The sequence below is a fragment of the Hemitrygon akajei genome, chromosome 31, assembly GCF_048418815.1.
Source record: "Hemitrygon akajei chromosome 31, sHemAka1.3, whole genome shotgun sequence".
Classification (NCBI taxonomy): domain Eukaryota; kingdom Metazoa; phylum Chordata; class Chondrichthyes; order Myliobatiformes; family Dasyatidae; genus Hemitrygon; species Hemitrygon akajei.
In genome coordinates, this window is record NC_133154.1 from 7,345,159 (window position 1) to 7,369,365 (window position 24,207).

Consider the following 24,207-nt stretch of genomic DNA (forward strand, 5'->3'; position numbering starts at 1 on the left):
CACAGATTTACTACTCTCCGGCTAAAGAAATTCCTCCTCATCTCCGTTCTAAAAGGACACCCCTCTAATCTGAGGTTGTGCCCTCTGGTCTTAGACTCTTCCCACCATAGGAAACATTCTCTCCACATCCACTCCGTCGAGACCTTTCATCATTCGATAGGTTTCAAATTGGTCACCACCTGAATTCCATTGAGTACAGGCCCAGAGTCGTCAAATGCTCTTCATATGACAAACCATTCAATCCTGGAATCATTTTTGTCAGCCTCCTTTGAACCCTCTCCACCCCCTTTCTAAGATAGGGGCCCAAACCTGCTCACAGTGCTTTCAAGTGAAGCCTCACCAATGCTTTATAAAGTCTCAAGATTACATCTTTGCTTTTATATTCAGAGGAAACTGGTGTGGTCACAGGAGACTATATAAATACCTTACAGACAGTGGCAGAAATTGAACCCCGATCGGTGATCGTTGGTGCTATAAAACATTGCGTTAACTGCTACGCTACCCACACTGCCCGTATTTTGCCATGGGTTGAGAATTCCGGACCCAAATTCGGACGGAAGCAGTCTGTTGACATTGAATGCTTTGGAAGAGACATTGAGGTAGAACTCGTTTCTCTCTGCAGCAACCGACTTTGAGGTCTCGATCTACTATCGTGGCAGAAAGGTCCAGAAGGAAACCGTGAAGAACCTCAACGGCTTCCGTCTTTCCTACTCCTCGCAGTCCTCCTTCCCCTACCTGCAGGACGTCTGGTTCCCAGACCCCGCCTCGAGGCCGCTGTGCGACCAGCGGCAGATCAAGTACACCAACAAGCTGCTGGAGCGGGTTGACCAGGGACTGACGCTGGAGATACAGCACAACCGGATTTCCGCCCAGCGCTACGGCGGCTGTAAGGTCTTCTGGTCAGTGGAACAAGACCCCAGCAGTCGTGAGCCTCAGGAAATTTCGAACAGGAGCTTCACTGTCCTCCATAGCCTGGCGAAGTTCAGTAAAGGTGGGTGAAGTTTATGGCACAATGGACTCCAGAGCAATGTTAAGAGAGCAAACGCTCGGCTCAGAGGTCACATTTGAAAGACTTTAAGGGCCATATAACAGGGACAAAGGCCATTTGGCCCTACTGACCCACGTCAGTCAAGATTCCCATCCAGGCTAAGCCCACTTGCCTACATTTGACCCATATCGCTATCCATGAACTTGTTACAAATACCTTTCAGTAGGCAGCCATCGATCCCAGGGGATCGTGGGTTTGCGCCTCTGGTGGACGGTGTCCTCTCCAGGGAGGGAAGATTTGAAGAACCAGCTGTTGCCCGTGCAGCGGGTTCCCCCTCTCCACGTCACTGATGTAGTCCAAGGGAAGGGCAAGCGCCGATACGTCGCAGAGGTTGCTAGAGTGAAGTTGTAAACAACTTCAAACTGCCTTAGGGACCCCGGCTCCGGATTTCTTCCTCAGAGTTTATTCCCAAAGCCTTTCCCATGGGGTAGGTATGGACGCAAGGCAGCGGAGGTTTAAAATCAGAGTTTTCCTTCTCCCAAGCAGGCTGCCATCCAAGGCTGATGAGCTGCAGCTGCCCAAAGCAACTTGGTTTTGAGGTGCCAGTGGTCTGTTCTTGCCCCTTGTCAATAGAAACAGTTCCGCCGGGCCTAGTAGCTAAGCCACACGTGGAGGCCAAGAGTTGGACTTGGTTGTCAGAGGTTGCTGGAGACGCATGCCATTTGGAGCACTTTGTAGGTAGTGGGAGCTTATCCCCACTACTGCTCCCAGCTATGACAACCTTAGGAACCTTTTACAAATACCTTTTAAATGTTTGTTAATGTACCTGACTAAATTCAGTTCCTCTGGCAGCTCGTTCCATAAACTGACCACCCTCTGGAAACAGTTGTCTCTCAACTTCTGATGAACTCTCCCCCCTTCTCACCTTAAAACTTATTCTTCTCATTCTTGATTCCCTAAACCCTATGGAAAAAAAGACTGTGTCCCATTTACCCTATTTATGCCCCTCATGATTTTATATGCCTCTGTCAGATCACCCCTTCTCCTCCTATGCTCCAGAGAAAAAAATCACAACCTGATCAGCCGGCTTCCATAACTCAGTCCCCCAGGTTTTGGCAACGTCCTCGTAAGTCTTCTCTCAACTTTCTTCAGGCTATTGGCATCTTTTCTTTAGAAGGACGAGCAAAACTGAACAGTATATCTCATCTGCTACTTCCCAACTTCAACTGGTTATGTCATGGAAATGGGGAAGACTAGGGTCGAGCTCTTCCGCTCCATCTGCTAGAAGCGGAATTTCCCGGTGCCCAACCATTTTAAATTCTATCCCCATTGGCATTCTGACAAGTCGGTCCGTTGTCTCCTCTTCTGCAATGATGAGGCCACTCCCCAGGTGGAGGAGCAACACCTCATATTCTGTCTGGGTAGCTTCTAACCTGATGGCATGAACATCAATTTCTCTTTCTGGTAATTTCTTTCAGTCCCTCTTCTTCTATTCCCACTTACCTTATTCCCTTCTTACCTCTTCTCCTCAACTGCCTATCACCTCCCTCTTCCTTCCTTTTCTCCTATGGTCCACTCTCCTCTCCTTTCAGATTCCTTTGTCTCCAGCCCTTTACCTTTCCCACCCGCCTGGCTTCACCTACACCTCCGAGCTTGTCCTCTTTCCCCTTTCCCATTTCATTCTGGTGTCTTTCCCCTTCCTTTCCTGTCCTGGAGAGGGGTCTCGGCCCAAATCGTTAACTGTTTATTCTTTTCCATAGATGCTACCTGACCTGCTGAGTTCCTCCAGCATTTTGTGTCTGTAACTCAGGCCTGATTCCCTTAGCTACAAGCCAGTAGTTATGAGCTACAATTCGTTTGTTCGTTTTTCTACAGAAGTGGTTTGCCATTGCCTTCTTCTGGGCAGTGTCTTTACAAGATGGGTGACCCCAGCCATTATCAATACTCTTCACAGATTGTCTGCCTAGCGTCAGTGGTCACATAGCCAGGACTTGTGATATGCATCATTTGCTCATACGACCATTCGCACCTGCTCTCATGGCTTTACGTGACCCTGATCAGGGGGCTAAGCAGGTGCTACACCGGCAGGCTAGCAGAAGGAAGGGGCACCTTACACCTCCATTGGTAGAGATGCATCTCCATCCCACCACCTAGAGCGGTACATCAACCATATTCGAGAACCTACCCTCAGTTTCAGGTTTCAGGCTAAGGACTTCTTGATGAAATCCATTTTCAGGAACGTGCCAGCTGTGAAGCAGGATTGTTTCTACTTACCTGAGTGAACACAACTCCAATAACCCTAGGACAAACAGAACCACCTAGGACAGAGATGTTCTATTCATTTACCACCATCAATATTCACTCCCCCCCCACCCCCCACTCTTGTGTCAGCTCTGTGTTCCATCTACAAAAATACAGTTCAATTCGAACATACACCCAGTGGCCACTTTATTAGGTACACCTGCTCGTTCATGCAAATATCTAACCAGCCAATCATGTGGCAGCAACTCGATGCACGAAAGCATGCAGACATGGTCAAGAGGTTCAGTTGTTGTTCAGACCAAACATCAGAACGGGGAAGAAATGTGATCTAAGTGACTTTGACCGTGGGATGATTGTTGGTGCCAGATGGGGTGGTTTAAGTGTCTCAAAGCTGCTGATCTCCTGGGATCAGGTGTACCTTATAAAGTGGTGTCTGAATATATTTCTGGTCCTTCATTGTTACATGTGTAAATCCGGGAACTTCCTCCCAACTAGACTGGGACCACCTTCACCTGGCAGAGTGTAGTTGTCCAGGAAAGGGACCCACACCTACTTCACCAGATCTCAAAGGTGTTTAGAGGCACTGGCGGCCCGGATTGAGTGATCAAATGCTACTCTTCCCCTGCAGAGCTCCATGACTTTGTGAACTCCACCGGTGGCTCTCCGCGGTACACGATTTGGCTGTGTTTTGGAGAGCTTTGGCCCGATCCCGACGGTAGACCCTGGCACAAGAAGATGATCATGGTCCGGGTAAGTCAGTTTGTAGGCAGCATGACGCATCGTCCCGCTGTGATACCGCACCGAACTCCCCCTCCCCCCCCCCCCCCGTGATGGAGAGGGAAAGGACGTGTTGGTACTTGGGTCCAGTAGAGGTTCACGAGAATCATCCCAGGAATGGAAGGGTTAATCATGAGGAGCACTTGATGGTTCTGGGCCTGAACCCGCTGGAGTTTAGAAGAATGAAGGGGGAAATCTCATTGAAACAGACTGAATTTTGAAAGATCTAGGTAGAGTGGACATAGAAGGGATGTTTCCTACATTAGGGGAGTCTAGGACCAGAGGGCACAACCTCAGAATAGAAGGATGTCCATTTAGAACAGAGAGGAGGAGGAATTTCTTTAGCCAGGAGATGGTGAATCTGTGGAATTCATTGCCCCAGATAGCTGTGGATGCCAAGTCACTGGGTATATTTAAAGCAGAGGTTGATAGGTTCCTGATTAGCAAGAGTGTCAAGGGTTATGGGGAGAAGGCAGGAGAATGGGATTGGGAGGAAAAATAAATCAGCCATGATGGCATGGTGGAGAAGACCCAATAGGCCGAACGGCCTGATTCTCCTGGGTCTTATGGTCTTAATGCCAACAGTCAATTTTACCTTCCACTTTGTGAGTTGTATTGTCCCCTGTCTAATGAGCATGTGAAGGGGTGTGCAGTTTCTGAGAAATGAATGGAATGCTGGAGGAACTCAGCAGGCCAGGCTGCATCCATGGAAATGAATAAACAGTTGGCGTTTCGGGCTGAGGCCCTTCTTCAGGGCTGGAAAGGAAGGGGGTAGAAGCATGAAAGGTCTCGGTCCGAAACACCAACTGTTTACTTCCCTCTGCCTGACCTGTTAAGCTCCTCCAGCATTTTTTGTGTGTTAATTCATTATTGTGAATACGATTTAGATACTGTGCTGATGGGTTCTTCCTCCCTTCGACCAGGTGGTCCCCGTAACCTTCAAGCTGTTGCATGAATTGGCACTCGGAATCGGAGCCTCATCTCTGAGGAGTGATGAAATGAACCTGCAGTTCTCCGACCACCTTTGCACCACCAGCTTCTTATCGGTACTGGAGGAGTACATGGACCTCAGCTAGGTGGGCACTGTCGTCCAGCGAGTGGCGTGGGAGACTAATCTTAAAATTCAGGTCCCACCTGGATTAACAAAATAAACCTTCAGAAAAGTAGAGAAATCTCTAGTAAGCACTTCAGGCATCACCGGAGAAAGGATCTTAAAGCTTCCGGCACTTCGGCTTTCAGAATATTCAGTATAGGAGTTGGGATGTTATGTTGAAATTCAGTTGGTGAGGCTTAGTTGGGAGTATTGTGTTCAGTTCTGTTTGCTTACGTACAGGAAAGATCAGTCAGAATCAGGTTTAATATCGCTGGAATTTGTTATGTGGCAGCAGTACAGTGCAATACAGAATAGCAAAAACTATAAATTACAGAGTATATATATTTTTTAAAAGTTAAATAAGTAATGCAAAACAAAATAGCATCGAGGAGATGTCCTGACGAAGGGTCTCGGCCCGAAACGTCGACTGTGCTTCTCCCTATAGATGCTGCCTGGCCTGCTGCGTTCCACCAGCATTTTGTGTGTGTTGTCGTTTGAATTTCCAGCATCTGCAGATTTCCTCGCGATTGAGGAACTGTTCATGGATTCAGTGTTCGTTCAGAAATCTGATGGAAGAGGAGATTTCTGAATCAACAAGCTCCTGTGCCTCCTTCTTGATGGTAGGTAGCACTGAGAAGATGGTGGTGGGGGTCCTTAATGATAGATGCCACCTTTTTGAGTCATCACTCTTTGAAGATGTCCTGGATGCTAGTCCCAATGATGGAGCTGACTCAGTTCACAATTTTCTGCAGTTTATGTTGATCCTGTGCAGTGGCCCCGCCAGACCCCCCCCCCCCCCCCCACCGTGCAAGATGGTGATGCAGTCAGTCAGAATGCTCTCCATGGTGCATTTGTAGAAGTTTGCGAGTGTCTTTGGTGACAAACCAAATCTCCTCATGAAACCTAGTCGCTGTCTTTGGAACTACATCGGTATGTTGGGCCCAAGATAGATCCTCAGATGTTGGCACCCAGGTTGAAATTGCTCACCCTTTTCACTTCTGATCCCTCAATAAGGACTGATGTGCGCTCCCTTGTCTTATTCTTCCTGAAGGCCATAATCAGTTCGTTGGTCTTACTGACGTTGAGTGTGAGTTTGTTGTTGTGACACCACTCAACCAGCTGATCTATCTCGCTCCTGTACGCCTTCTTGTCATCATCTGATATTCTGCCAACAATAGTTGTCAGCAAATTTGTAGATGGCATTTGAGGTTTGCCTAGCCACACTGTCATGGGTGTAGAGGGAGTAGAACAATGGGCTAAGCACACATGCTTGAGCTGCGCCAGTGTTGTCTGCAAAGCGAGGTGGTGATGTTATTTCCAATCTGCACAGATTGTGGTCTTCTGGTTAGGAAGTCAAAGATCCAGTTGCAGAGGGAGGTACAGAGGCCCAGGTTTTGGAGCGTTCTGATCAGAACTGTAGGAATGATTGTGTTAAACACTGAGATGTAGTCACTAAACAGCATCCTGGCATGGGTATTTGTATTGTCTACGTGATCCAAGGCTTTGTGAAGAGCTGGTGAGATTGCATCCACTGTTGACCTGTTGTAGTGATAGGCAAATTGCAGTGGGTCCAGGGCCTTGCTGAGGCAGGAGTTGATTCTAGCTATGGCCAACCTTTCAAAGCATTTCATCACTGTAGATGTGAGTGCTACTGAACGATAGTCGTTACGGCAGCACACCCTGCTCTTCTTGGGCACTGGCATTAACTGTTGCCCTTTTGAAGCGGGTGGGAACTTCCGACTGTAGCGTCTTTGAGCACACCTGCCAGTCAGTTGGCACAGGTTTACAGAGTCTTACTGTCAGGGCCAGTTGCCTTGGGAGGATTCAGCCTCCTGAAAGAAAGCCTGACGTCAGCATCTGAGGGTCACTGGATGCTACAGGGATCTTCATAGCTGTGGTTTTATTCTCCCTTTCAAAGCGAGCATAAAAGACGTTGAGCTCATCTGGGAGTGAAGCTTCACAGCCATTCATGGTGTTAGGTTTCACTTTGTAGGCGGTGACGGCCTGCAAACCCCGCCACAGTTGACGTGTGTCCGATGTCATCTCCAACCCTTTAGGAATTGTCCTTTTGCTCTTGAGTTAGCCCCCCCCCCATGAGTCATACCTGGCCTTCTTGTACAGTCCCGGATCACCAGACTCCAATGCCACAGATCGGCTCTCAGCAGACCATGAATCTCCTGGTTCATCCTTGGCTTTTGACTCGGGTATGTACGGCACACGCTCATCCACACAGGTTCTAACGAAATCAGTGACAACTGTGGCGTATTCATTCAGACTCAAAGATGAATCCCTGAATATTGTCTGGTCCACTGCCTCAAAGCAGTTCTGTAAGTATTCCTCTGCCTCCCTTGTCCATACCTTCTTGGTCCTCTCCACTGGTGCTGCGGTCTTCAGTGTCTGCCTGTCCTCAGGGAGTGGAAGTACAGCCAGGTAATCAGACTTCCTGGGCACAGTAAGTGATCTTGATGGTGGTATAACAGGGGGTCCAGTGTGTTGGCTCCTCTGGTTCCACAAGTGATATGTTGGTGATATTTATTTATGGACTTTTTTAAGCTGGCCTGGTTAAAATCCCCCAAAATGATGGGAAGGCATCAGGAGGTGCTGTTCCCTGCCTGTTGATTACATGGCTCGGTTCATCTGGAGCCTGTTTGACACGGGCCTGAGGTCGAACATACACCACTAACATGATGGCTGGAAACTTCCGTGTTGGATAAAATGATTGCTCGAGGTTCCAGGTTGGGTGAGCACCACAAGGAGTTAATCATAAAGCATACTCCACCTGCTCCGCCTTCGAAAGATTCAGCAGTCCTATCTTGGTGGTGAATCGCGAAGCCAGAATTGCTGCATCCAGAATGGCGGGGGATAGCCAAGTCTCCGTGAAACAAAAACACAGCAGCCTCTGATGTTCCCTGCTACAGCAGTCTTGCTCTGAGGTGTTCAGTTTTATTTTCCAGAGCTGTACATCTGCCAGCAGAACAGACATTATTGGAAGTTGGAATCCTCATCATCTTAAATCCAGCACAGTATCCTCTCTTCCACTGTCTTAAAGGGGAACTGCACTTGCGACTGGAGACTACTGTCTGAGGTTCGTCGACTTTTGAATAGCGAGAGTTTTTAAACACCTTAAGATGATGTTGCTTACTGTATTGTCCGTGGCTATAGCAGTGGCAGTCTAAAACGGGAATAATTGATAATTTCCATAGAAGCTGCTTGCTCGGGTCACCACCGGAAGATAGCAATAAGGTTAAAAGAGTACAGAGAAAATTTATGAGGATGTTGCCTGGACTTGAGAACCTGAGTTATACGGAAAGGTTGAATTGGTTAGGACGTTATTCCCTGGAGTGTAGGAGAGAGAGGGGAGATTTAATGGAGGTATACAAAATTATGAGGGGTATAAATAGGCTTCTTCCACTGAGGTTGGGTGAGACTAGAACTAGAAGTGTTGTGTTAAGGGTAAAAGGTGAAATGTTTTAAGGGGGAACTTCTTCACTCAGAGGGTGGTGAGAGTGTGGAACGGGCTGCCAATGGAAGTGCTGGACGCAGGCTCAATATCAACATTTGAAACAAGCGGACATTAGAGAGGATTCCGATGGAAGAGGTGTGGAGGGCTTTGGTCTGGGTGCAAGTCGATGGGACTGGGCAGAGTAATAGTCTGTCATGGACTAGATGGGCTGAAGGGCCTTTTTTGAGCTGTAGTGCTCTATGAATCAGCAGGTCAGGCAGCATCTAAGGAGAGAGGAACAGATAATGTTTCCACTCGGATCCCCTTCATCAGAAAACTTGGAATGCTGTTTTGAAAATTGAATGAATTCACTGTTATGGAAGGAAAACTTATCCTATCTGGTCTATACGTGACTGCAGTCTAACTGTCCAACCAAGCCAATGGGTTCTCCTGTGGTCTCCAAAGATGGTTCCTCATCATCTTCTTGGGGATGGTAAAGGGTGCAGAATCGATGCCCCCTAGTCCATTAACCTGACAAAAGTGGCTGAAAGTGATTGGCTCTCAGCAAATGGAGTTCAGAGTTCAATTCCTTAAGACTGTAAGACACAGGAGCAGAATTAGGCCATTTGGCCCATCGAGTCTGCTCCGCCATTTCATCATGGCTGATCCATTTCCCTTTCAGCTCCAATCTCCTGCCATCTCCCTGTCTCCCTTCATTCCCTGACTGATCAAGAATCTATCAACCTCTGCCTTAAATATACTGTACCTAATGACTTGGTCTCCACAGCCACCTTTGACAATGAATTCCACAGATTCTTCACTCTCTGGCTAAAGAAATTCCTCCTCATCTCTGTTCCGAGGCTGTGTCCTCTGGTCTTGGACTCCCCCACCATAGGAAACATCCTCTCCACATCCACTCTGTTGAGGTCTTTCAACATTCAATAGGTTTCAATGAGATCCCCTCATTCTTCTGAATTCCAATGAGTACAGGCCCAGAGCCATAAACACTCCTCATATTTTATATAAACACTCCTCATAAGCCTTTCAATCCTAAAATCATTCTCATGAACTTCTTCTGAACCCTCTTTAATGTCAGCATATCCTTTCTTAGATAAGGGTCCAAAACTGCTCACAGTACACTTAAGTGAGGCCTCACCAGCGCTTTGTAGCCCTCTGGAAATGAATGCTAACATCGCATTCGCCTTCCTCACCACTGACTCAACCTGTGAGTTAACCTTTAGCCTTTGTGCCTTGGATTTTTGAATATTCTCACTTTCAGAAAATAGTCTACGCTTTAATTTCACCCACCAAAGTGCATGACCATACATGTCCCAACAGTTTTGGAGTTCAGTTCCGTAAGGAGTCTCTGTACGTCCTCCCTGTGGAATGCGTGGTTTCCTCCGGGTGCTCCGGTTTCCTCGCACGGTCCAAAGTCGTACCGGGTCAGTTAATTGGTCAATGTAAGTTGCCCCATGATTAGGTTAGGGTTAGTTGGAGTTGCGGGGGTTGCTGGGGGGGGCAGCAGGGCTGGAAGGGACAGAAGGGCCTACTCCGCGCAGAACAGCTAAATAAAATCTGGCAGCTGCAATTACGCTGCTTCTTACTGTGGGTGTGGCAATGAGACACTCGGACTGATGAGAAGACCCCGATGCCGGACTGTCCTCACTCTATGTTGCATACAGATTTGTGGCCTGACACAGGGGGCAGGCTCTGCGAGTGCACATTCTGGCACTGGCCACTTCTCCGCCGCGCAGTGACCGAGCCACTGTGCCACAACTGAAATGCTGGTGTGATTTGACCGTGAGGTTCCTGTAATGCTTTACTCTTGCTGTTCATTTAACTTAAAGGCAGCCACTCAATTAATCAGCTGTCATCTTCTGCTGTTTGTAGGCGCTTAATATTTAAAGGGGTCTCAATAATACTGCACGGGGTCAAATAGCAATTTCATAATGCATGTTTTCTTTCTATCGCACTGTTGCTCCACAGTAGCATAGCGGTTAGTGCAGTTCGGGGCGTCAGAGTCCGGAGTTCAATTTCGACATCAACTCTAAGGAGTATTCACGTCCTCCCGGTGGAATCCGTGGGTTTCCTCCAGGCGCTCCAGCTTCCTCCGACAGTGCAAAGGCATTCTGGTTTTGAGAATAATTATTCATTGTAAATTGACCTTTAATTAGGTCTGGGTTGAATCAGGCGTTGCTGGGGCGGCACGACTCAGAGGGACAGAGGGGCCTATTGCATACTGTATCTTTAAATAAAAATAAAAATCTGACTCAAAACTCTTGTAGTCAACTTGTACTCTGTAATGGTAACACACACACACACACACACACAGAATTGTAGAAATATACAGCCCACACGCGGTCTAACTACACGTTGAATCTGACTCTCCAACTACACATTCTAGTGTAATTATAGCTACAGCCAAACTCAGATGTTTATACATTTCTTGCACTTCCTTCGTTTTTGAAACAGAGAATAACTCTACTCCTCAGTGAATCCCACAGCATCCAGCAACCTTGTGTTCCCTGTCTTGGAGGCTCAAGTCCAAACATTGAATGCGTTCCTGAGCAGGTACTGAAAACCCATGCCAGCCAACTGGCTGGAGTGTTCAAGGCCATCTTCAACCTCTCCCTGCTGTGGTCTGAAGTTCCCAGCTGATTCAATCATACCAGTGCCCAAGAAGATCAGGGTGAACTGCCTCAGTGACTATTGCACCGTAGAATTCGCATCTACAATGACAAAGTGCTTTGAGAGGTTGGTTACGGCTAGAGCTAACTTCTGCCTTAACAAGGACATTGACTCACAGCAATTTGCTGTCACCACAACAGGTCTACAGCAGACGCAGTCTCGCTTGCTCTCCACTCAGCTCTGTATCTAGACAACAGCAAGACATACCTCTGTGTTCATATCTCAGTATTAATTGCCTAATTTTGCTACTAAATTTTATAGTCTTACAGTCTAGCACAGTCACAGCTCATGCCACCTATAAATTTGCCAATGACACCACTTGTTTTTGGCAGAACCTCAGAGAGTGACAAGGAGGTGTACAGGAGTAAGCTGGATCAGCTAGTTGTGTGGTGTCTCAACAACAACCTCTCACTCAGCATCAGCAAGGCCAAGGAATTGATAGTGAACTTCAGGAAGGGGAAGTTTGGAGAACACTCACCAGTCCTCATTGAGGAGTCAGCGGTGGAAAGAGTGAGCAGCTTCAAGTTCCTGCACGTCAACATCTCAGAGTATCTAGCCTGGTCCCAACACATTGATGCAATCGTGAAGAAGGCATCTACTTCATTAGGAGTTTGAGGAGATGTGGCAAGTCATAGAAAAGTACAGAACAGAAACAGACCCTTCAGCCCATCTAGTCCATGCTAGACCTGTATCTCTGTATCTAGGCAACAAGAAGACATACCTCTGCCTATTATATATTGGTTACTGTTCAGTGTTCATCCCTCAGTATTAATCATCAAATTTCAAAACCTGGCCCCCTCTGCAACTGGATCCTCGACTTCAAGGTTCAGGGTTTCAGGAACATTTATTATCAAAGCATGTTTGCAGCTCTGAGATTCGTCTTCTCCAGATAGCCATGAAACAAAGAAAACTGTGGAAGCTGTTCAAAGAAAAACATCAAACCCCCCCCCCCACACACACGAAAAACAAAATCAAATCATACAAATGGTAACGAACATCAACCCCCCCGCACAAAAAAATCACGCAAACAGCAACAAGAAGGCATTCATTTCAAGAGGACTAGACTATAAAAACAAGGATATAATGTTGAGACTTTATAAAGCTCTGGTGAGGCCTCACTTGGAGTATTGTGAGCAGTTTTGTGCCCTTAGAAAGGATGTGCTGAAACTGGAGAGGGTTCAAAAGAGGTTCACGAAAATAATTCCAGGACTGAACGGCTTGTCATATGAAGAGCGTTTGACGTCTCTGGGGCTGTACTCACTGGAATTCAGAAGAAAGAGGGTGACCCAATTGAAACCTATCGAATGTTGAAAGGCCCCAATAGAGTGGACGTGGAGAGGATGTTTCAGATAGCGAGAAAAGCTAGGACCAGAGGACACAGCCTCAGAACAGAGTGGAGAGGAGGCGGAATTTCTTTAGCCAGAGACTGGTGAATCTGGAATTTGTTGCCACAGGCGTTTGTGGAGTCCAAGTCTTTATGTACTGTATATTTAAGGCAGAGGTTGATAGATTCTTGATTGGTCACGGCATGAAAGGATAAAGGGAGGGGGCCGAAGGCAGGAGATTGGGGCTGAGAGGAAAAAATGGATCAGCCAACAGGAAAGGTATGACCACATTAATGGGGTTGTATTATAGACCACCCGATAGTCAGCGAGAATTGGAGGAGCAAATCTGCAGAGAGATAGCAGACAACTGCAGGAAACAAAGTTGTGATAGTAGGGGATTTTAATTTTCCACGTATTGATTGGGACTCCCATACTGTTAAAGGTATAGACTGGTTTGAGTTCGTAAAATGTGTTCAGGAAAGTTTCCTAAATCAATATATAGAGGTACCGACTAGAGAGGATGCAATATTAGATCTCCTATTAGGAAGGAAGTTAGGACAGGTGACGGAAGTGTGTGTAGGGGAACACTTTAGTTCTAGTGATCATAACATCATTAGTTTCAACTTGATCATGGATAATGATAGATCTGGTCCTTGGTTTGAGGTTCTAAACTGGAAAAAGGCCAAATTTGAAGAAATGATCTAAAAAGCATGGATTGGGACAGGTTGTTCTCTGGCAAGGATGTGATTGGTAAGTGAGGCCTTCAAAGGAGAAATTTTGAGTGTGCAGAGTTTGTATGTTCCTGTCAGGATTAAAGGAAAAGTGAACCTTGGTTCACTTAAGGATAAATAAGGAACCTTGGTTCTCAAGGGATATTGGAACTCTGATAAAGAAGAAGAGAGAGATGTATGACATGTATAGGAAACAGGGAGCAAATAAGGTGCTTGAGGAGTGTAAAAAGTGCAAAAAAATACTTAAAGAAATCAGGATGGCTAAAAGAAGACATGAGGTTGCTTTGGCAGTCAAAGTGAAGGATAATCCAAAGAGCTTCTACAGGTATATTAAGAGCAAAAGAATAGTAAGGAATAAAATTGGTCCTCTTGAAGATCAGAGTGGTTGGCTATGTATGGAACCAAAAGAAATGGGGGAGATCTTATATGGGTTTTTTGCGTCCATATTTACTAAGGAAACTGGCATGGAGTCAATGAAAATAAGGCGAACAAGTAGTGAGGTCATAGAACCTATACAGATTGAAGGGGAGGAGGTGCTTGCTATCTTGAAGCAAATCAGAGTAGATAAATCCCCAGGACCTAACAGGGTATTCCCTCGGACCTTGAAGGAGACTAGTGTTGAAATTGCAGGGGCCCTGGCAGATATATTTTAAATGTTGGTATCTATGGGTGAGGTGCTGGAGGATTGGAGGATAGCTCATGTTGTTCCGTTGTTTAAAAAAGGCTCTAGAAGTAATCTGGGAAATTATAGGCCGGTAAGTTTGACGTCGGTAGTAGGTAAATTATTGGAAGGAATACTAAGAGATACTCTGGACCTACAAGTATTTGGATAGACAGGGACTTATTGGGGAGAGTCAACTCATTGACTCTCAATAAGAGACTTATCGTGCGTGGTAGGTCATGTTTAACAAATCTATTAAGAGTTTTTCGAGCAGGTTACCAGGAAAATGGATGAAGGGAAAGCAGTGTATGTTGTCTACATGGACTTCAGTAAGGCCTTCGACAAGGTCCCGCATGGGAGGTTAGTTAGGAAGATTCAGTCGCTGGGTATATGGATTAGACATTGGCTCAATGGGAGAAGCCAGAGAGTGGTAGTGGAGGATTGCTTGTCTGAGTGGAGGCCTGTGACGAGTGGTGTGCCACAGGGATCAGTGCTGGGTCCATTGTTATTTGTCATCTATATCAATGATCTGGATGATAATGCAGCAAATTGGATCAGCAAATTTGCTGATGGTACAAAGATTGGAGGTGTAGTGGACAGTGAGGAAGGTTTTCAAAGCTTGCAGAGGGATTTGGACCAGCTGGAAAAATGGGCTAAAAAATGGCAGATGGAGTTTAATACAGACAAGTGTGAGGTATTGCACTTTGGAAGGAAAAATCAAGGTAGAACACACAAGGTAAACGGTAGGGTACTGAGGAGTGTGGTAGATAGGGTCATAAAGAGAGCTTTTGGTACATTGGCCTTTATAAATCAAAGTATTGAGTATAAGAGTTGGAATGTTATGGTGAGGTTGTATAAGGCATTGGTGAAGCCGAATTTGGAGTTTTGCATGCAGTTTTGGTCACCGAATTACAGGAAGGATATTAATAAGGTTGAAAGAGTGCAGAGAAGGTTTACAAGGATGTTGCCGGGAGTTGAGAAACTGAGTTACAGAGAAAGGTTGAATAGGTTAGGACTTTATTCCCCGGAGCGTAGAAGAATGAGGGGGGATTTGATAGAGGTATATAAAATTATGACGGGTATAGATAGCGTGAATGCAAGCAGGTTTTTTCCACTGAGCTAGGGGAGAAAAAAACCAGAGGACATGGGTTAAGGGTGAAGGGGGGAAAGTTCAAAGGGAACATTGGGGGGGGCTTCTTCACACAGAGAGTGGTGGGAGTGTGGAATGAGCTGCCAGATGAAGTGGTAAATGCAGGCTCACTTTTAACATTTAAGAAAAACTTGGACAGGTACATGGATGAAAGGTGTATGGAGGGATATGGTCCAGGTGCAGGTCAGTGGGACTAGGCAGAAAAATGGTTTGGCACAGTCAAGAAGGGCCAAAAGGCCTGTTTCTGTGCTGTAATGTTCTATGGTTCTAAATGGCGGAGTAGACTTAATATTCCAAAGGGCCTAATTTTGCTACTAAATCTTATAGTCTTACAGTCTAGCACAGTCACAGCTCATGCCATCTATAAATTCGCCAATGACACCACTTGTTTTTGGCAGAACCTCAGAGAGTGACAAGGAGGTGTACAGGAGTAAGTTGGATCAGCTAGTTGTGTGGTGTCTCAACAACAACCTCTCACTCAGCATCAGCAAGGCCAAGGAATTGATAGTGAACTTCAGGAAGGGGAAGTTCGGAGAACACACACCAGTCCTCATTGAGGAGTCAGCGGTGGAAAAGGTGAGCAGCTTCAAGTTCCTGCGCGTCAACATCTCAGAGTATCTACCCTGGTCCCAACAATCATGAAGAAGGCATCTATTTCATTAGGAGTTTGAGGAGATGTGGTAAGTCATAGAAAAGTACAGAACAGAAACAGACCCTTCAACCCATCTAGTCCATGCTAGACCATTTCAACTGCCTAGCCCCATCTTCCAGCACCCGGACATAGCCCTCCCAACCATGTACCTATACAAACTTCTCTTAAACATTGAAATGCTCAAATGCACCACTTGGGCTGGCAACTCATTCCACACCCTGACCCTCTGAGTGAAGAAGTTTCCCCCTCATGTTCTTCTTAACCTTTCATCCTTAACCCATGACTTCTAGTTGTAATCCCACCCAACCTCAGTGGAAAAAGCCTTGCATTTCCCCTCTCTATACCCCTCAGAAGTCATGGAAGACTCTTGCAAATTTCTATAGATTTACAATACTGTGCAAAAGTCTTGGGCACACGTATATAGCTATGGTGCCTAAGGTTTTTGCACTGTACTGTGTCAACGTGGAGTGGAGAGAGTGTTTGTAAATCTGGCCTGAGTAAAGGATGTTGGTTTCCTCTGGATGCTCTTGTTTCCTCCTAAACTCTTAAGATTAACCAGGTAATTTAATTGCTCATGTGGCTTATTGGGCCAGAAGGGCCTGTTTCCATGCTGCATCTCTAAATAGATAGACAGACAAACAAACAAACAAGCAAGCAAGCAAAAAACACCTTTAGTGACACAACTGGAATGGGCATGGAATGTGCTTTTGGTAAGTAACACCTAAAAGTACTTGAACATTTGGGCTTCTCAAATTTATGAAGTAGTATTGACTGGGCCTGCACTCTTTGGAGTTTAGAAGAATGGGGGGGAGGGATCTCACTGAAATCTGTTGAATATTGAAAAGCCTAGAGAGTGTGGATGAGGGCAGGACTATTTTCAATAGTGGGGGAGTCTAAAACCAGAGGGCATGGCGTCAGAATACAAGTACATACCTATAGAACAGAGATGAGGATGGGTTTCTTTGGCCAGAGTGTGGTGGATCTGTTGAGTTCATTGGCTGTAGAGGCCAGGTCAATGGGTAAATTTAAAGCAGAGGTTGATAGGTTCTTGATCAGTAAATACATTCAAGGTCACAGTGAGAAGGCAAGGTTAAGGGGTTGAATGGAATAATAAATCAACCACGATAGAATGGCCTAATTCTGCTCCTGTCTCTTATGGTCATATGACTGGAAGTGGCATTGTCTTCCTTCCCCTCCCCATCTGAAGCAAACATAACGTTCTCCAACCAGGCTGGGTAGCAGGACCCTCTCTGCTCTGCGTTTTGACTGGCGTCAAACTAGAAAAAGTGCAGAAAAGATTTACAAGGTCGTTGCCAAGACTTGGATTGAATTCTAGGGAGAGATTGGACAGACTAGAACTTGGGCACAAGGTTTGGCTGAGGGGCCTGTTTGTTTGCTGTGGTGCTCTATGACTTCAGTCCTTATGGAAGTTAGGATATCTTGAGCAGGCATAGACAGGGTCAATATGCACAGTCTTTCTCCTAGGGTTGGGGACTCAAGATCTAGAGATCAAAGCTTTAAGGTGAAAGGAGAAAGATTGAGGGGCAACTATTTTTTTCCCTCCTAAAAAAAAAGAATGGTATGCATGTAGAATGAACTGCCAGAGGGAGGGGCTGAGGCAGGTACAAAAACAACTTTTAAAAGATAATTGGACAGGTACATAGATAGGTGAGGTTTCAGAACAGGGGGTCCACTGAGCACTCGGTTAATTGTAGGGGGTCCATGCATTAAAAAGGTTGGAGGGATATGGGCAAATGGAATAAGCTTTGATGGGTTGGCATTGAACTATCAGGCTATAGGGCTTGCTTCCATGCTGTATGGCTCCATGATTTATTCATGTCGTTATGGCAGGCTATTCAACCGCAACGCAGAGCCAAGCCCCAGTCTTGCCCTTGCTTGCTGTCCCAATGCGTGGTGTTGAACAGGAGGTTACTCAGTAGTAAGCAGGCAGAGAACACTCACTCCCTCCCAGAGACCCTGACCACACTCTACTAACCAGACTTAGCCAGACTCGGGAAAAGCGAGAGAGCTTGGGTAAAACCACGTGTTTGGAGCTGACCCTCTAAGACAGGGTTCCCCAATTAGTTTTCCACAAGGGCCAAATTATGTCAAGCATGTCAAGCCAAGGGCCAAAAAGTCCAGGGTTTTCTTCATTGCGCCAGTAAGTTGTTTTATGGGCAGATGTTGTTGCTGCTATTGCCATTGTTATTATTAGTAGTACTAACAGTAGTGGTAGTAGTAATAATTTAGGCCTGGGATTCTCAAAGCCTGTGTTGTGGGTCACACAAGAAAAAAAATGCACTCTTGAAACAAACTAAGTCCAAAACCAACAGTTTAATTATGACTCTAGCTATCACAACCGTCAGCTGTCACATTGAGAACTCATCTAGGACTTAAAATACACACACACAAAAAGTGGTCTTCACCACTTCTCTTCCACACTAAGTTTTAGTAGTACTGCCTTTTCCACTGTTTCTGTTCTCTCAGTTAATCTATTTGTTCTTTTTAAATAAGCTATGTAGCATTTGAAGTATAGCTATAAATGAAATTATCAGTATTATTATTGTTGTAATATTATTATACCACAGTAAGATTGACAAATGGACAAAAATAAATTGATTCACTCACCAATCAGTGAGAGAAGTGACAGCAACAGGCTGAGACAATCCTCCTGATGTCGGGCCTGTATTCTGTTGTGGCAATCCTGAGGCGCTGGCCAAGATGTGCATTGGAGAGTCTGTTTCTGTCCTGGTTCTTGATAGAGTTCATTGAAGAAAACAATGACTTACATATGTACGTGGAGGGGAACCGTGTGAGTAGGAGCATTGAAATAGCTCTCGTGTTTTTAAACTGAGCTTGGGGAACCACGTTGATGCAAAAGTCACTCACCCCAATGTCCTTGTGTTGTGCTTTGAGCAAATCAGATGTTCCCATTTCCAAGACCCCCAGCTGAAGAGTTGCCTCATCTATGGAAGGCACCAGCCTTTTGGCCTCTGCAATCCGCTGGTCGTCAGCCGAAACGGAGAACGGCTGTCTCAGGAAGAGGAGGATGTCACCTGAGAGTTTAGGGGAGCTTTCAAATCGTTCCCTGAAGTTTGCTGCCAGGCTCGTCATAAAATCCTTCATCACTGGATCTTCCCACATTTCGTTCTTCTCGCAATGCTCCCGCAGACATGGAAAGTGCAACTTTCTCACGTGAATCTCTCTCTCCAAAAGGTTCAGCTTTGACTGGAAAGCAGTAGGTCACGCACTCTATGGGGGCGTAGGTCAAGTGTATGGTGTGGGATGATAAATTAGAGCAGTGCGCGCTTTATTTACATGTTATGACAGGTGCATTCACGCAAGTGCCAATGGGTTAGCGTGGTCCAGACACTTTGTTCTCGCAGTCCGCCTATTGGGGTTGGCTGCTCTAAAAGGACCGCAAACTTTTTGGATTTGGAGGCTTGCATGCCTCAATGACCCAGCGAGCTATGTTGGCTGGAGTCAGGGCTTTCTCCTTTGGCTCTTGATAGGGTCACCCATGCCAAACAGGTCAAAGGGGAGAGGCCAGACTAAGAATGGTCCCCTGGTCCTCCAGGTACAGGGGGTTCAGCTCAGGACTAACAAAACTGTTATGGGAACAGCACTGAAGAATCCTCCTACATCCTCAGTCTCCACCCGGGAGTTGCATGCTCGACAGTAGTGAAAACCAAGAGGGAGATACTGACACGATGAAGGAAGCCCTGAACACCACCAGAGATGGAGGACCTTCATTGCTGCCCTCAATACCAATGACATGATGGGCAGTAAGAAACTTGGATCTGACTGTTTAAAAGAAACTAGCACTTCTGTTCTGTAACAATCTCATTTTTTTATTTATACAATATTCTCAACAACAGGCAGAGTTTTACAATATTAGCACAGTTGAAAGAGCACAGTGGTATTACCATAACCCAACCACGGGTACCCGTAGTGATGAGATGCCTATTATCACTCCAACTTCCAAGGATCACAATGAAATTCACCTTCTCAAACAACCATCCATCTGCTCTCCCCTGCCCTGCCCACTCATTCAGAATTTCTATAGTCGCCTGTGTGAAAGAACACAGGGGATTATTGAACGTAAAATACCGAAAATAACCCATCTCCCGTTTCCTCGTAAGCCATGACCTAATGCTGGCGTGCTCCTCACTTCAACTGTGCTAATACTGTTTATAGTTTCTTTTCCTTCAGGTTAGAGATGCAGAAACACTAGGGCGGGCCCCTCAACTGCAAATATAAACAACCCAAATAAATTAGTTGTTTTACAAAACAATTTGTCCAATTTTCTCGAGGCTTTATTTTATTTTAATTAAAAAATGTTTCCTTTTTAAATGACGAGATTCGGTAATGTCACAAGGGGGACTACTTTGCCTCTTTCTAAATGAGTAATATGTTATCTAGTATTTAAAATGGCCAGCAAAACTCCAATTATCAATATATATGTACTTCTTGGGTGTGTGAAACCCAGTCTATCCCCTCCCTACCCAACTCCCCAGTGTACGTATATACACACATACACATAACCTCATCCACCAGGCATACTTGCAAACCCATTCAAAACCAAATGACACCAAACAATAGTTAGTCAAGCTTGCTTCAGACTGAAATTAGAATAGTGGATACACTTGACAATTATTTATATACCCTCCTCTTGTAATTACACCACATACAAGGTTCAGACAAAGTCAGATTGTAAACCTTTCTCCCCCCTCAGTGTAGCACTGCCAGTTGAGATACAGAGTAATTCACGCCTACAAGACGACTGTCCTACCCTGGACGTGCAGAAACTAAATCTGAAGCGCAGTGGTACACGGGGGTCAGGTGCGTCAATTTGGCTGTAGGTGAGGAGTGGGGAGCACGAGGGGGAGGGCACAACAGGGTTGCAGCGTGATAGGAGAGCGGCCCGAATTAATCCTATGTCTAACATGATTTGGCAGCAAACTGGGGTGATGGCAGCGGGGTGGAAGGGGAGGGTACCAATAGCTCTGGAATTAAAACACAAACTCCCCCAAATCAAGGGATGAGGAGGGTATCACCCATCTCCTGAGCAGCTCATGGTGTGGGCCAAAAATCAGATACACTTCCTGCTGAAAAAATAAATTAAAGAAATAAAGATAAGGATGATCGTCAACAATTTGCCTTATTCCTCTGCTGCGGGCAAAACTGGTCTGATATGATCGCAGATGATTTGAACCACATACACACTTGCTGAGGTGGGGAAAGGGAAGGAAAAATCATTAGGGAGCCCAAGCACGTCTCCCAAGCCTCTGCACCTGGTGCATCGCAGTCACAAATGGAAAGAAGAGAGATAGCCGAGGGCAATGGCAGCCGATGACACAGACCAAATCAACCCCATGTCCTTCCTCCTTCCCTCCCCAAGAGCCAACATTTAAATTTACAACAGTAATTGCATTGGATGAAAGAATTCCACCCCGGGTGCCTCTAAGGAGCAGCTACAGTGTCAGGAAGCATGACTAAAGTAAATACATTTACATAAAGAGAAACACGTTCCGAGGACAGTGGTCACAGGTTCAATCCCCATCTCTTACCTAATTAAAACGTGCAAATGAGAAAACATCGACTCTCGTCTGCTTTTCTTCAACGTTGAACTATATATATATAATCTTTTTTTAAAAGAATAACGAATAGCATAGACATCAACAGGACAGACAGGTCCTCTCTAATACACTGCCTTCTCTCAATCACTGAGCAAGTAATATCATTTATTTCTGGTTAAAACCATATAGAATTCACTGACCTAGAAAAGGGAACGTCATGCACAAAGAAAATGGAGGGCAAGGGAGTTCAGGGATTGGGATGGGAGGTGCGGGAGGAGATTAAAAACAAAATATTAACAGAAATGAGAAAGGAGATGAGAAAGCTTGCCGATGGCTCCTATCTTATATACAGCAATTGGGAGATACAGTATACAGTTTTTAAAAGTGATTTTTTTTTAAACTTTCCAAGAATATTCTGCCACCCCACCACCCTCCCCCCCCTTTGTATTTCATTAAAAGTGTCCCAAGTTTCTTCCATCTAATTCAGGATCAGTAGGCACTGCCACAATGAGATTAACCCAGGAACGTCAGATGGACTTCTAAAGTTTTCGTCTTTTAAAAAAAATGTCTTCACACTTATTAAAATGAAAAATAAAACGAGGAGAGGTGCTCAAAATTATTGAATTCTGGTAACTCATTAAAAACTGTCTCTTGATCCGGTTTACGTCTGCGCCGAGACTTTGCCGTGTTTTTCTAACTTCCCGGCCTCCTTGCCGTTGCTCTGAAGAGTGCTGTCCTCCGGTCTCTTGTTGTGCCTCCGGGCATACTTGTATTTCTCCACGTAAGCCTTCACCAGGTTGGCAACTTTAACAGGGTTGATCTCACCGCTTTTACTGTGGCAAATCTGCAGGGGGAGGAGAAATTGCCCAGTAAGCATGAGCAGGGGGAGAATGGTTTGGTGAATTTGAGCGAGGGAGAATGGCTCAATGAATTTGAGTGAGGAGAAATATCTCGGTGAATTTGAGTGAGGGGGAGAAATGGCTTGGTGAATTTGAGTGAGGAGGAGAAATGGCTCAGTGAATTTGAGCGAAGGAAAGCGAATTGGCAAGTGATGTGAGAGGAGAGAAATGCAGAAAGGCCATCAGAAGTTAACCCCTTGTTCCCTGAGCGAGCCCTCTGCTTTCACTGTGCAATTTATCATCCACCTCCTTATCCCCATTCTCACCTCACCGATAAAGTCATGGGAAGGTTACACCACAGGGAAGGCCATTCAGCCTCTAAGGGTGTGGCGCGGCAGTGTTACGCTATCGCAGTGCCAGCAAACCGGGTTTGGTTCTGCCGCTGTCTGTAAGGAACTCTATGCTCTTCAGCATTCAGAGAACACATCACAATAGTGCACTAGCGGTGCCTCCGTGCACGGTGATGGAACGTTTACAAATAAATTGCCAAGATTGGAGAACAACTCATCCCAATTGTACGTTCTCCTAGTGACTGTGTGGGTTTCCTCTGGGTTCGCTGGTTCCCTCCCAAATTCCAAAGGCGTTCAGGTTAATAGGTTAATTGTTTGGGCAGTGCGGGCTCATTGGCCTGGAAAGAACTGTACGGTGATGTATTTCTAATTAAATAAAACAAAAGGTCCATGCCTGCTGTGTGAAAGCAACCCCAGTCCCACACCTTATACACCTGTGTCACCTATATTCCTTTTAGATACTCAATATTAGGGGTCTCCCTCCCACCTATTTTGTGACACTTACTGGGGTCATTGTAGACAAAGAGCCCAAGGCACTGTTGAGGATCCCTACCACCCATCCCACCACCATCAGGAAGGAGGTCCAGGAGCATCAGGACTAGGTAACAGCTTCTTTCCTCAGGCTGTGAGACTAATGAATACCCTGCCACCACCGAGGTCTTGCCATGAGGACAGTGTGCTGTTTACAGTTTATTTGTGCTGCACACTACATATATTTTGAATTATACTTTAATAACTTATTGATGGTAATATTTTGTTTTAAGTGCTGTGTTGATATGTTTTGTGGGTACACTGTAGTCTGGAGGAATGTTGTTTCACTTGGTTGTATACACAGATGCAAGAAAAAGAATGTGTATCCTTTGTAATGACCTGGTTTTCTGCATTAATTACTCATAAAATTAGGTCTGATCTTCATTTAAGTCACAATAATAGACTAACACCTAAACTAATAACACACAAACAATTGTATTTTTTCTTATCAATACCAAGTACACCATTTAAATAATAAGTCTAGGTTCAAAAAAATGTGAACCTCTGGGGTAATAACTTCTAGAAAAGCTATTTGGAGTCAGGTGTTCCTATAAATGAGATGAGATTGGAGGTGTGGGTTGTAGAGGTATTCTGCCCTGTAAAAAAATGACAAAGTCAGATTACTGACAGAGCCTGCTCTTCTCAAGAAAGATCTGTTTATGTGCATCGTGCCTCGATCGAAACAACTTTCAGAGGACCTTAGAAGAAGAATTGTAGAGATGCATGAAGCTGGAAAAGACTAGAAAAGCATTTCTAAAGACCCAAGTGTTCATCAGTCCACAGTAAGAGAAATTGTCTACAAATGGGAGGAAAAATCAAAGTTCAAAGTAAAATTTATTATCAGAGTACACACGTCACCACATATAACCCTGAGATTCTTTTTCTGTGGGCATACTTAACAAATCTATAGAAAGAATCCAATGGACAAAAAACTGCAGATATAAATAAACAGCAATAAATAACGAGAGCATGAAATATCAGGATAAAGCGTCCTTAAAGTGAGACCATCGGCTGTGGGAACACCAGAAGTAGAATGAGTGTAGTCATCCCCTTTTGTTCAAGAGCCTGATGGTTGAGGGGTAGTAACTGTTCTTGAACCTGGTGGTGAAAATCCTGAGGCTCTTGTACTTTCCACCTGA

At 45.4% G+C, this 24,207-nt stretch overlaps 2 protein-coding genes across 6 annotated transcripts in view; one reads left to right on the forward strand and one right to left on the reverse strand.

Annotated features, from left to right (window-relative positions):
* Nucleotides 1-24,207, forward strand: part of LOC140719436 (interferon regulatory factor 3-like) — a 67,840-nt gene that overhangs the window by 37,851 nt on the left and 5,782 nt on the right. The window contains exons 7-9 of one of the 2 annotated variants that reach the window (XM_073034111.1): nucleotides 623-991; nucleotides 3,879-4,000; nucleotides 4,951-5,103. In XM_073034111.1, the coding sequence (XP_072890212.1) occupies nucleotides 623-991; nucleotides 3,879-4,000; nucleotides 4,951-5,103 (644 nt within the window). Of the gene's footprint in view, nucleotides 1-622; nucleotides 992-3,878; nucleotides 4,001-4,950; nucleotides 10,827-24,207 lie in introns of those variants that run through there. The other variant, XM_073034110.1, reaches the window with a different exon arrangement.
* The window catches only part of scaf1 (SR-related CTD-associated factor 1), a 70,016-nt gene continuing 67,301 nt past the window's right edge, over nucleotides 21,493-24,207 (reverse strand). For all 4 annotated transcript variants that reach the window (XM_073034106.1, XM_073034105.1, XM_073034103.1 and 1 more), the window contains one exon: nucleotides 21,493-22,192. In XM_073034106.1, coding sequence (XP_072890207.1) covers nucleotides 22,010-22,192 — 183 coding nt within the window. In that variant the 3' untranslated portion in view covers nucleotides 21,493-22,009. The remainder of the gene's footprint in view (nucleotides 22,193-24,207) is intronic.